This window comes from Dicentrarchus labrax, unplaced genomic scaffold, assembly GCF_905237075.1.
Source record: "Dicentrarchus labrax unplaced genomic scaffold, dlabrax2021, whole genome shotgun sequence".
NCBI classification, from domain to species: Eukaryota; Metazoa; Chordata; class Actinopteri; family Moronidae; genus Dicentrarchus; species Dicentrarchus labrax.
In genome coordinates this window covers 35,371,382-35,385,855 of record NW_026136719.1, presented here as the reverse complement: position 1 = coordinate 35,385,855, position 14,474 = coordinate 35,371,382, and the positions used below count along the sequence as shown (strand labels likewise).

The window sequence follows — 14,474 nt, the reverse complement described above, 5'->3', positions numbered from 1 at the left end:
AGACTTGAGCATCACTGTCTAAAGATATAGTTACTCTAGATGGCATTAACTTGGCCTCTAGCACCACTGTCAGGAATCTTGGAGTTATCTTTGATCAGGATTTGTCATTTAACTCCCACATAAAGCAGACCTCTAGGACTGCCTTCTTTCATTTACGTAATATTACAAAAATTAGACACATACTATCACAGACAGATGCAGAAAAACTAATCCATGCATTTGTTACTTCAAGGCTGGATTACTGCAACTCTTTATTATCAGGTTGCCCCAATAAGTCCATTAAAACGCTCCAATTAATTCAGAACGCTGCAGCACGAGTACTGACAGGAACTAGAAAAAGAGATCACATCTCTCCTGTACTAGCTTCTCTGCATTGGCTCCCTGTAAAATGTAGAATTGAATTTAAAACCCTCCTCCTCACCTATAAAGCTCTTCATGGTCAGGCCCCTTCATATCTTAAAGAGCTCATAGTACCCTGTTACCCCACTAGAACACTACGTTCTCTGAATGCTGGGCTACTTGTGGTTCCTATAGTCTCTAAAAGTAGAACAGGAGCCAGAGCCTTCAGTTACCAAGCTCCTCTCCTGTGGAACCAGCTTCCAGTTGTGGTTCGGGAGGCAGACACCCTCACCACATTCAAGAGTAGGCTTAAGACATTCCTCTTTGATAAAGCTTATAGTTAGGGCTGGATCAGGTGAGTCCTGAACCATCCCTTAGTTATGCTGCTATAGGCTTAGACTATCGGGGGATTTCCCATGGTGCACTGAGCTCCTCCCTTCCTCTCTCTTTCTGCACTCATTCATGTTCCATTGATGCATGTTACTAACTTCACTTCTTCCCCGGAGTTCTTGTGCTTTCTCATCTCGCAGGTTCTTATCGATCCTGGTGGAGCCTCCTGCCATGGTCCTGCTAGATTGCCATTGCCAATACTGTTGTTGCTGTACACCTGTCTGTCTGTCTGTCTGTCTGTCTGTCTCTCGCTCTCTCTCTCTCTCTCTCTCTCTCTCGCTCTCTCTCACCCAACTGGTTGAGACAGACGACCACCCACCTAGAGCCAAAGGATCTGTCCTAGGTTTCTGCCTTTTAACAGGCAGTTTTTCCTTGCCCTTGTCGCCAAGTGCTTGCTCATGGTGGTACTGTTGGGTCTCTGTAATTAATGTTTTAAAGAGTTCGGTCTAGACCTGCTCTATTTGAAAAGTGTCCTGAGATAACTTCTGTTATGAATTGGCGCTATACAAATAAAATTGAATTGAATTGAATTGAATTGAATTGAATTGAACATGTTGCGGTCAGTACAGAGGCTCTGACTCTCAACCAGTGCAGGACTCTGCGGTTGCATCATGCTACCCAAATGATAAAAATGTCAATGCTGAGGTAGGAGTAATTGATGTTTTATTATGTGACAATATACAGTATAAGAAAAGGGCTCTGGTTAGAGCAAAGTTTTTTGTTACACAGGACTTCCCACTTACTGCAGAAGACAAATTAAAAATGGAAGAAAAGGAAATTAAACTACAGGAATCTGAAGTCAAAAAAACAGACTCCAGCAGCCATTGCCAGGCTTGGAAAACAAAGTCGTGTTTGTTCCAGCGAGCAACAGGGACAACCAAGTATGTACAACACAAATGACAACTCAAAACTTCACACACAACATAGTTGACGAGGTCCGTTATATTTAAGCCACTATTGATTACATGGAAATACCTGTTTTAAGATACTGTGGAATATTGATAACGTTCTCACAATCCTGTTTTCTACCAGTGTTTTCCATAACCACATCAAGCAATACCAATGGGTACAATGCTCACATTGCAAAAACTGGCTGCATTTCGAGTGTGCTGGTGTAAAAGGAGACTGGACGTCAAAGGACTTCTTTTGTGGATGCAACAACATCCCAGATATGTAAGAATAACCTCATACTCGTCAGACCAATGGTTGCCATTGAAACCAAATTGATAACTCTTATAGTTGTTTTTGATAAATATAGTTTGTCTTTTTTTACATTTAATATGAAAGACAAATATTGAAAATGTATGAAATTAATGAACAACTACATAAGTAAACATAAATAAATGTATGACATTATTAATAATTACAAAGATATACACAGTAAGACAAAAAAATATTCTTAGCCTTTCCCCACATCAGCAGCCAGTTTGCTAGTTACATGTCCTTTAAATCCAGTGTAACATTTTATCTATTTGCTTATTATTATCTAAGGTCAATGTTTTGAAATGAAAAGATGTAAAAACACTGAGCCAATTTCTGCAATGCTTTTGTCTTAAACAGAGACGACATCCTGGAGGCTGTTAAAGCAGAAGACTTTCAGACAGACAAAGAAATTACGGTAAAAACATACATTGCTCTGAAGTGACATGTACAAGGTTTTTACTATGAGGTGGCATTCAAAACTTTAACAAGGCTGGTAAAAACTGAATCAACATCTAAAAATACTTATTATACTATTATAGGATCTGGAGAAAAACCTGCTGAGTGGGCATGTTCTGTCCAACAGAATGTATCTGTGGAAACACAGAGGATTGGATCCTGCCCTTAAAAAGCATTACAGCGAACATGTCACTTTATTCAGTGACATAAAGGTATGTAGACTGTTCTCTCTTGGTCTTATTGGTGAGCACAACTCCTCGCAATCACAATAGTATGTGACTGAAAAATATATTGAAGTCACAGATGTTTAGACATATATTCCATATCCCAATGCACATGTTTAGCATATTAACTAATTGTATTTGAAAGCCCAAATTTAGACAGCCTATAATAAACCTATATAAGGACATCATGACAAAGAAAGCTGTAGTAACAGAGCACGGGAACAATTTTGATTTTGAAACTAACATCCTGTCATTTTTTGGGAGGAAACCTTTTTAGTCAGATGCTGGTGGACAGGGAAGGATTGACATTACTTATCAAATACATTACAGTACTTTTAGGCTGAGGAGGAGGGAAAGGGAGTAATGAATAATTAAAATGTTGCCTTGACTGTGCACAATTTAACAATTTTCTTTGTTAACCCCTTGATATCCCCTGTCAAGTGTTTCCATGCTTCTTACTTACTTATTACCACAGACCGACAAGATTATCCAGAGACTGGCAAAAATCCTGACAGTACCTGGAACTGTAGCTGAGAAGCAGCTATACATAACAGAGGTCGTTTTGCCAGAGGTAAAATAATGAGGATATGTAATGTTAACAAATAATATAACTACATTTAGAGGAAAACTAATTACTGAGTAAGTAATGCCATAGGACAAGTGTCACTTGACTTTGGATAATTTGGAGAACACATACCACAACTAGCAAAATGTTAAAATCGAAACTGAAGTACTTAAGTATGACTATCAATTAATGAGAACATAAATGTACAGTGTACAAGACTAAATACTTTAATGGGATTGAAGCTGATAATTCCTGACATGCTTATTATTAAAAATTATTTTATTTCTTGTAGGTGTTGATTCAGTGGTTGCAAGGCAACAGCAACATGTGTTGGTACCAAGCGGAATCTGTGCTTGTAACCACCACACCTTCAAAGGAAAAGAAAGGGTAGGCTACAGGACGTTCTTTCCAATGTTGGTGTGCATGTCGATATGAAACATCACTGAATGCATAATGCTTGTTGTGGCATTTAGTGAATTAGCAGATGATGTTTCACATCAATCACATTTACAGATGATTTCCTTTTTTCCCAAAGCCCCCAGTGCAAGGAAGACAGCTGATAAAACAGACAGCACAGAAGAGGTAAAACCCAAACCGTTTCCCACAAAAATGTATTTAACTCAGGACAGCTATCTTGTAAAAATTGGCAATCTGTAATATATTAATAAGTGTGTATGTGTTTTTTTGCACTCCCAGGACACAATGACAGTGGTACTTAATGAAGTGTATTGAAGATGCTCTAGATACAGATTTGTTGCATTACCATTTCTTTTTTTTTTTAATTTACATGTACAATTAAGACAATTGTGAATGTATACTGAAATTTAGTTTGGAGGGGTTTTAGATGGAACCCACAGTGTTGATAAAGACAGCATATGTTGGCACAATTTTTTTTATGTTTCTTTCAAATGTACTGTTAATGCTCTATAAGTCTGAAATCTTTACTTGGGAACAACATAAATGATCAATAACATACTTTTTTACTACAGGAAAACATTCTCATCCAAGGCAGCCTGGCTGCAGCTGACTGGTGCCGTAGGGCGACATTCGATCGAGTGCTGAAACTCCCTGCTGTCCTTTCCATGGACAGAGATGAAAAAAAAGAAGCCCTCCAGGAGTTGGAAACCTGGGATGGGGAACTGGATGAGGGTTCTCCAGCAGACCTTCTCTCATTTGTCTTCACAAAAAAAAGCGATTACGTCAAGTTCTGTTAAGAACTTGTTGATAAAAAAAATTACAAACTTTTTGCAAGATTTGAGGAACAGTGATGTAGTTTTATGTTATGTTATATTAAAGAGTTTTGTTCCTAAATACAGCCTAGTCATTCATACCAAGACCTTTGTACATGGTTTTAAATTAGAATCCTGTGATGCACAGATACATATAAATATCACGTATAGTAAGCTATAAATGTTTAGGGTTAGAAGTAAACAATTTTTGATAGGTCATCTGTTACAACATCTTGTTTAAAGAAAGGGACAGCTGCCACAGGGGGTCAGCGGCAATTGCCACAAACAGTGGCAGGCGCTTGGCCAAGTGTAGGCCTATAGCCTAAATATTGTTCCCCTCATGTAATCATGCTTTAAACTGCAGCCTTTTAATTGAGTGAGTGAAGTATTTTGTCATTTCACATTGCATTTTAAATTAAAAAAAACATAGGCTACCACCAATTTCTTTCCTCGGCACTGCAACATAACAGACTGTACTATAAATCAAATATTGTAATAATCAAAGAAACCATGAGAAAAAATGCACAACTAGGGTCATGAAAATGCTAGCAAGTCTAATATTGCCAAGTGGTAACATTTATAAACTATTAATGTCGGTATCTCACTAGCAGATGCTACAAACAGTCGGTGATTTCGGACACAGCCCTTGTTTGCCACCGTTATACCCCATAAACGGAGAAAGATGCCGTGGCATCTTACGGTGAACCCGTGGCAACCCACACAAACAGCGGCAGGTGCCGTGGCATCCTAGATTGCCACCAGAAATGCCATATAAATGGCGAAAGATGCCATGGCATCTCAACCTGCCACCGGAAATGCCGCAGCATTTTAACCTGCCACCAAAAATGCCACTGCTAACAGCGGCAGATGCCGTGGCATCTCAACCTGCCACCGGAAACGCCACTGCGACCTGCCGATGCCACTATTTGAGCTAGCTGTCCAGAAAAGAAGCTTTTTCTCTTCCAGAAGCACCTATCTGCCAGTTTCCACCTCAGGAAGCTTCACAGCGGTGAATTGTACATTATAAAGTAGTTTGGTGTGGCTCTCTCATTTACTTTAGCTGTAATGGACAAAACTTTGAAAAGTGACTTTTTTGTGTTTCCCATGTAATTCTGGCTTTTTTCTGTTTCACATGCAATTCTTTGGGACTTTGGTGTTTTTCCACCTAAGTGGGCCAAATGAGATTCTCAGGTTGAGAAAAGAAGCTTTTTCACACAAGCTGCTATTCTGTCAACCTAAGAAAAGAAGTTTTTTCAAACAAGCTGTCATTCTCTTCCAGAAGCACCTATCTGCCAGTTTCCACCTCAGGAAGCTTCACAGCGGTGAATTGTACATTATAAAGTAGATTGGTGTGGCTCTCTCATTTACTTTAGCTGTAATGGACAAAACTTTGAAAAGTGACTTTTTTGTGTTTCCCATGTAATTCTGGCTTTTTTCATTTTCAAATGCAATTCTGTGGGACTTTGGTGTTTTTCCACCTAAGTGTGCCAAATGAGCTTCTCAGGCTGAGAAAAGAAGCTCTTTCACACAAGGTACCATTCTGTCAGCCTAGGAAAATAAGTTTTTTCACACAAGCTGCCATTCTCTTCCAGAAGCACCTATCTGCCAGTTTCCACCTCAGGAAGCTTCACAGCGGCGACTTGTACATTATAGAGTGGTTTGGTGTGGCTCTCTCATTTAGTTTAGCTGTAATGGACAAAACTATGAAAAGTGACTTTTTTGTTTAGCTGTAATTCTGGCCTTTTTTCTGTTTCACATGCAATTCTGGCAACAAAATGTGACTCCAGTGTTTTTAAGCCTAAATGTGACAAATTAACTTCTAGATTAGATTCTGGCTGCGTTTCATTATTAGTTCCACTTCCCCTCGTTCACTTACCCTCAGCCCTTGGAAGCACCTATCTGCCAGTTTCCACCTCAGGAAGCTTCACAGTGGTGAATTGTACATTATAGAGTGGTTTTCTTTGTTCCAAGTGCAGTTATGCTTTTTCGACAAAAGAGGGCACACTTGACCACAGCACAATTCATTCTGGAATTGCAATGCTTCACAGTGGCATACATACAGTGATGGAGTGCTTTGGTGTGGCTCTCTCACTAACTTTAGCTGTAATGGATAAAACTATGAAAAGTGACTTTTTTGTGTTTCCCATGTAATTCTGGCAACAAAGTGGCACACAGAATTACACATCCAAAGCTCAATTTTGTAAAACCCTCTGATGATAATGATGATGAATTGTGGGTTTTCTGTTATACTATGTGGAGATACCACCATACCAGACTGCTGCAGCAAGGTACAAGCTATACCACGTGACATACGAGGGTTCTCCCAATTAATTGAATGAGTGTTTCTCAGCCAAAGCTTTCCTGATTTGGTGATTTTTAAACACATCCTGATAGATAGACTGATTGTTAAATGTATCCTGGCTAATCAGAAGGTTGTTGGTTTGATCCCTGGCTCCTCCCGCCACATGTCGAAGTATCCTTGTGCAAGATACTGAGCCCCGAACTGCACAGAGTTCAGTATCTTCAGGATGCATGCTGTGCATGGGTGTGTAAATGTGCATGAAAGAGTTTGCCATCACAGAGTGAATGTGTGTGAAAGGACGAATGTGGCATGCAGTCTAAAAGGGTCGTAAGACAAGGAAGGCGCTTTACAACTAAGCGTCCATTTACCGTTTTAAAAATACATCCTGATTGACTGACTGATTGGCTAATTGTTAAAGGCCTCCTGATTGGCTGATTGATCGGTGCAACCTGACTGTTACATGCTTTCTGATTGAATGATTGTAAAAGGCCTGTTGATTGGCTGGCTGAGTGTTACACGCCTCCTGATTGGCGAGTTTTACACATCTCCTGATTAGCTGGCTGAGTGTTAAATGCCTCTTGATTGGCTGGCTGAGTGTTACACGCCTCCTGATTGGCTGACTAAGTGTTACACACCTCCTTATTGGCTGGCTGAGTGTTGCAAGCCTTCTGATTTGCTAGCTGAGTGTTACACGCCTCCTGATTGGCTGCCTGAGTGTGAGACGCCTCCTAATTGGCTGGCTGAGTGTCAAAGGCCTCCACATTGGCTAACTGAGTGTTACATGCCTCCTGATCGGCTGGCTGAGTGTTACACACCTCCTTATATGAGTGCTACATGCCTCTGATTGGCTGGCTGAGTGTTACACGCCTCCTGATTGGCTGGCTGAGTGTTAAATGCCTCTTGATTGGCTGACTGAGTGTTACACACCTCCTTATTGGCTGGCTGAGTGTTACACACCTCCTTATACGAGTGCTACATGCCTCTGATTGGCTGGCTGAGTGTTACACACCTCCTGATTGGCTGGCTGAGTGTTAAATGCCTCTTGATTGGCTGGCTGAGTGTTACACGCCTCCTGATTGGCTGGCTGAGTGTTAAATGCCTCTTGATTGGCTGACTGAGTGTTACATGCCTCCTGATTGGCTGACTGAATGTTACATGCCTCCTGATTGGCTGCCTGAGTGTGAGACGCCTCCTCATTGGCTGGCTGAGTTTTACACGCCTCCTTGTTGGCTGGCTGAGTGTTACACGCCTGCTGATTGGCTGGCTGAGTGTCAAAGGCCTCCGCATTGGCTACCTGAGTGTTACATGCCTCCTGATCGGCTGGCTGAGTGTTACACACCTCCTTATACAAGTGCTACATGCCTCTGATTGGCTGGCAGAGTGTTACACGCCTCCTGATTGGCTGGCTGAGTGTTAAATGCCTCTTGATTGGCTGGCTGAGTGTTGCAAGCCTTCTGATTTGCTGGCTGAGTGTTACATGCCACCCAATTTGCTGGCTGAGTGTTGCACGCCTTCTGATTGCCTGGCTGAGTGTAAAGGCCTCCTGATTGGCTGGCCGAGTGTAACACGCCTCCTGATTGGCTGGCTGACCGTTACATGCCTCCTGATTGTCTGGCTGAGTTTTATACACTTCCTTATTGGCTGGCTGAGTGTTACACGCCTCCTGATTGGCTGCCTGAGTGTAACAAGCCTCCGGATTGGCTGGCTGAGAGTCAAAAGCCTCCTGATTGGCTGGCTGAGTGTTACACGCCTCGTGTTTGGCTGGCTGAGTGTTACACTCTCCTGATTTGCTGACTGAGTGTCAAAGGCCTCCTGCTTGGCTGGCTGAGTGTTACACGCCTCCTGATTGGCTGGCTGAGTTTTAAATGCCCCCTTATTGGCTGGCTGAGTGTTATACGTTTCCTGATTGGCTGGCTGAGTGTCAAAGGCCTCCTGATTGGCTGGCTGAGTGTTACACGTCTGCTGCTTTGCTGGCATAGTTATCCACGTCGCTTGAGTGGCTCCGTGAGTTTTACACGCCTCCTAATTGGTTGGCCGAGTGTTACACGCCTCCTTATCGGCTGGCTGAGTGTTAAACGCCTCCTGTTCGGCTGGCTGAGTGTTACACGCCTCATGATTTGCTGGCTGAGTGTTACATGCCTCCTGATTGGCTTGCTGATTGTTACACGCCTCCTGATTGGCTGCCTGAGTGTCATAGGCCTCCTGATTGGTTAGCTGAGTGTTACACATCTCTTGATTGGCTGGCTGAGTGTCAAAGGCCTCCTGATTGCCTGGCTGAGTGTTACACGCCTCTTAATTGAATGGCTGAGTGTTACACGCCTCCTTATTGGCTGGCTGAGTGTTTCACGCCTCCTGATCAGCTGGATGAGTGTTACACGCCTCTTAATTGGCTGGCTGAGTGTTACACGCCTCCTTATTGGCTGGCTGAGTGTTTCAAGCCTCCTGATCAGCTGGCTGAGTGTTACACGCCTCATGATTTGCTGGCTGAGTGTTACATGCCTCCTGATTGGCTAGCTGATTGTTACACGCCTCCTGATTGGCTGCCTGAGTGTCATAGGCCTCCTGATTGGTTAATTGAGTGTTACACGCCTACTGATTTGCTGGCTGAGTGTGAAGGCCTCCTGATTGCCTGGCTGAGTGTTGCACGCCTTCTGATTGCCCGGCTGAGTGTAAAGGCCTCCTGATTGGCTGGCCGAGTGTAACAAGCCTCCTGATTGGCTGGCTGACCGTTACACGCCTCCTGATTGGCTGCAGGAGTTTTATACACTTCCTTATTGGCTGGCTGAGTTTAACACGCCTCTTGTTTTGGGGGCTGAGTGTCAAAGGCCTGCTGATTCGCTGACTTAGTGTTACATGCCTCCTGATTGGCTGGCTGAGAGTCAAAAGCCTCCTGATTGGCTGGCTGAGTGTTACACTCCTCCTGATTGGCTAGCTGAGTGTCATACGTCTCCTGATTTGCTGGCTGAGTGTCAAAGACCTCCTGATTTGCTGGCTGAGTGTTACATGCCTCCTGATTGGCGGGCTGAGTATTAAACGCCTGATTGGCTGGCTGAATGTTACACGCCTCCTGATTGGCTGGCTGAGTGTTACACTCTCCTGATTGGCTGGCTGAGTGTTACACACCTGCTGATCGGCCGGCTGAGTGTCAAAGGTGTCCTGCAGAGAGACAGCTCCATGAACGTGTTGTAACCCAAACAAATTGCTATCTAACAACCTTGATTCTATCTCACAGGGCAATGCTAGTGCTGACGTAGCTGCGAAGGCCACAGTCGAACAATGTATTGCGTTGACTAACTATTAACACCTACAGTTAATTTGCAGGAATTGCAGACAACAGAGGAACTCCAGAGAAAAACGCTTTCATTCACTAACAAGTGTGTGTGTGTAAGTGTGGCAAGTGCCATTGTGTTTACAGACTGTACAACTTAAATAATCCGTAGATGGTTGAATAGTGTCTTTTTATATTGTGTGTAGTGACACTGAATATCTGTGAATCTGAACCAACTGAATCTCCTTGTATTTTCTGTCTTTTGTTTTGATTTGGCAGTGGGACGACCCACAGGGAGTAGTCGTGGGATATGCACCCCTCCTTGCATGCAGTGTGGTATGATTGAAGGGTAGTGGTCACTTCACTGGTTTGTAGGTTTGATTTTCCTTGCAGTGTAAGTTGTAGTGTTTGCAGTGATCAGTGTGCACACGAGGTGATTTCTATTGGGGTCTGCGATAGAGTCTCCCCGCGGTGAGTACCCTGTCCTGCCTATTTACAACCATTTAATCTTATTGTATTTTATTTTATGGTGAAGCCATTTGCTATTTATACTCTAGTTGTTTCAACTATTTTAGTATTGTGGAATAAAATAATTTGGACTAGTTTTATGGTTTCTTCTTTCTTTTTCAGGTCTTTTGCCAGTATGATTTATTTTTAATAAATATTATTGGAGAGCTGAATGCACGTCTCCCGCTTTTCTTGAACTCTTTAAAAATTGTGTCAACGCTCAGATGGTTGGTGTCTAGGGCTGGTATAGTTCTATTCTGTGTATCGGTCCCCATTGAAACCTGGGTGGGGTCACATGTAGGCATGAGACAACATCGTGCCTAACAAAAAAGGGAAAATGGCACATTAGAAAACAAATTTGCTAAATGTTGCGTAGGAACAGGTTTGACATGGACAAAAAGCACAACTTATTGTTTTAATGCACACAAGGGCCAGAGTAAGGAACAGAAGTGGTCTCGGCCCATTTGAAATCCTATTTGGGATACCACTTAACACTGGGGTTGGTCCTGTTTAAAAGTAAACTCCCTGACACCGATCAATGGGAAGATGAAATGCTGTGTTATTGTGCACACATGTCCCCTGTGCTTCTATCCACAAGCAGGTGAAAGCAGCCATACAAATGCTACTGAGAAAAACTATACAACCAACACCAGGTGACAGGATCATGATGATGTTACGCCTCACAATGGAAACAGCAGTTAAGGTCCCTGAGAGAGTAACTTGGATCCATGGCAGCCACTGCAGACTCAACTTCAAGCATGCTTCAAAATCAGGAAAGCCAAAGAATAGGGCAAAAAAGGGGGGTACTACCAGCATCCCTGTTAGTCCAACCAAACCTGAGACAGCCTGTCTGGTTAGACAGCTGTATCAAGCAAAGAAACCAGTCCAACAAGTCAGGGGTGAAACAGCACCTTCCTCCACCAGTAGCATGCAAAGCTCCAACAAAGTGACGTGCAGAGTGAAGCTCTGTGTCCCCTGCGAGGGATAAGCGATGGAACCCAGATCTTTGAGAGAATTTCAAATAACATAACTAATGATGTTTCTCACTATAATGACTTCCTGCATGAAGAGGAAAGTAAGGACTGTCCGGCTCCTGAAGGATGGAGCATATGTGCCTGACTGACCAACGGCGAAATTTTAGAATACACTGGTAAAAGTTTTGAGACCCTTGATTACTGTCTTTGTAATGTTTAATACTTTGAGATGTTGTATAAACCCTTACACTAAAGCTCTAATTATAACTTTGGTTAAATCTTTGCTAGTGTGTGCAAATTCCAGTAAGAATCTCTGCATCTTTAGAATAGATCAGATTGTTTAAGATTTGGATGAAGTGTAATCAGATTTTTCTTATTTATATTCCTTATTTTTCCTATCTTTGTAAGGTCACTCATGATTATATCACATAGATTTATCATACATAACCAAAATGACTGCTAATAATAAAAAAAACTCTTGATTGATTTTTTTCCTATAATCCATGGATGTTTTGACTGTTTGTTTGTTTAGTTCTTAAAACAATGTTTTGTGAGCATTAAAATGCTCTAAGGGAGGAATGTAATGGCAATTTTTAAGAACCTATAAAACCCTTTGACCTGGTCGTTGTTAAACGATACACAACTGTTAAAGAGGCTATTTTATGCATATAACCTTTAGCCCTGTTTCTAACTACACTAACCAAGCTAACAGCGGGATGTTGAGACTTCACTAAGAAGCCAAGGACATGATCATCTCACCACACTGTCTGTTTACTGTCCCAGAACTCAGGAATGTGTAACTGTGTGCTCCAACAGGGATAAAACCATACTGCTTCTTCCAATCGGGGCTCTTTTGGACTTTCACATACGAGAGCGTGAGATGGTTGCATCGAGACCATTCATGGATGACTTGAATAAAACCTTACAGAAAGACAAGATCATACTTCGTATGCTTTATTAAACAAATTGCCACCACACCCACTGTACACTACCTGCTGAGTAGCAAACAGACACAGTTAGAGAATACCTGGTGAACACAATGGAACATTTAGCAGATAAAGAACCAGGTATATGACACAGGAGTTAGTAGAGACCAAACACAGAGCTAAAAGAGAGTGAATATTGGACTTAGACTACACACAAACACCACTCCAAATAAATTATCATGTTGCTCCATAACTGCTGAACTGTTAGCCGGCATGTTCAATACATAAACTTGTCTTCATAGTTTGTTTCTGCTGCAAATAAGTGGCTAAACAAATGAACAGATGCAGATTTAAGAAACAGTTTCAGGATAGAACTCCCCCTAAAACTAATCTTCTGAAAACAAAAAATGAAAACAAACTGATGTCTGAACTTTTGGTCCACTGAACAGTTTACTGACCACAAGGATGCCCCTCACTAACTCTTGTATGTATTGTCCAGGTTACAATGCAGTAATATTGGTCCAATATCCACACTTGTGGTTTTGGTAAATGTCAAGTGTCTACTTGTGTGACGTATTTCCAGTATTGTCACAGTGCTACAGTGCCTGTTCAGGACACAAACGTGTGGAAGTTTATCAGAGCTTACTGGTGCAAACTTGATTGATAAGGACCTCCAGTGGCTCCACAAAATACGAATACGTAGCTCAGTTGAGCTCATTTGCTTTCTCTGAAGAAATACATAGGATCAACCATACAATATTATAGTTACAATGACATGACGGTAAAAAGTCCAATAATAACCTTACACATAAACACCACACAACATTAAAGTCTACTACAATCCACCCTTGTGTTCCACCATCGCTCCCTTTGACATTTCAACCAGTCAGGACTCATCAGTGGAAGCAGATCTGAGGTCAGCTGTGGGAGACCAGACATCTGTTGATTTGCTACGTTTCATTTCGCTGAAATAAGAACAAAAATGAACACATTGAATGAGAAGAAGAATGTAGACACTGGTTGTGTTGCTGTAAAAAGGTCAAACTGTCAGCTGGTGAATGGAGAGATCCACAGAGCTGCAGAGATGTAAGAAAGTTTCTGTTTTCAGAACATATCAGTGACACTAAACTCCTATGGATAATATAGTGTATAGTTTTATCTTATTTATTTGAATGCAGTAAAGCCATAGACAAAGTAAACAGTTTTTAGAATATGTACAATGTGCATGTAGTGGTTGTCATGCTAACAGCTGATATAACCATGTTCACATCTTAATTTAGAATGATAATTAGCTGTAAAAACACAAAAGAATAGCTGAGGATGACATGAATATCATCAGCTTTATCTATTCAAATTGCACAAATGAATGTGTTGACCTGATAATGGCACAATATGAAAATCCAGATAATCACCAAAGTTATTACAATTCATCCTGAGGGGATAATGAATGTCACATTTGATCACAATCCATCCAGTAGTTATTAATACATTTCACTCTGAACTTAAGTGCTGGGCCAACAGACAAATGGACAGAAAGAATTAAAGATAGACAAGCAGAAAGATACAGACAGACAAACATATACTCATATGTACAGACAAACTGACAGTTGCAGACAGACTGACAGTTACAGACATTACCATTCAAAGAGCTCCCAACATCAGTTATGGTATGTTCCCACCGAGTAGATTAGACAAATGCAAAGACATGAACAGATGCAAATTCACGATGGGTGATGCGAATGACATGAATTGGGTATATTCGCACAAATTGAAAATATTCAACTTTGAGAGAAAAATTCATGCCTATGCCAGGGCTTTTGCAGAGCTGTGTGGGGAGGACCACAGAGACAGAGCTGCTGCTCACCAACAGACAGCTGTTTGAGCCCAGGGAAGTCTGCAGAAGAAAACTGGGTGCAGGGTCGGAGCCTCTGTAGGAATAATCACCTGTAGTCACTAGGGCTGCCCCTTAACAGTCAAGTCAACTGTTGGTCGACAAGAAGAGTCTTAGTCGACGCACTTTTCATTAGTCAGATATTTGCTGAAAAACTAAAATATCATCAAACAGGAGCTGCATCTTGTCAATGGGACAAT

General features: G+C 41.8%; 1 protein-coding gene across 3 annotated transcripts in view; it reads right to left on the bottom strand.

Moving 5' to 3' along the window:
* Window positions 1–12,395: 12,395 nt before the first annotated feature.
* The window catches only part of ano9b (anoctamin 9b), a 48,396-nt gene continuing 46,317 nt past the window's right edge, over window positions 12,396–14,474 (bottom strand). For all 3 annotated transcript variants that reach the window (XM_051379998.1, XM_051379997.1, XM_051379996.1), the window contains one exon: window positions 12,396–13,348. In XM_051379998.1, the coding sequence (XP_051235958.1) occupies window positions 13,334–13,348 (15 nt within the window). In that variant the 3' untranslated portion in view covers window positions 12,396–13,333. The remainder of the gene's footprint in view (window positions 13,349–14,474) is intronic.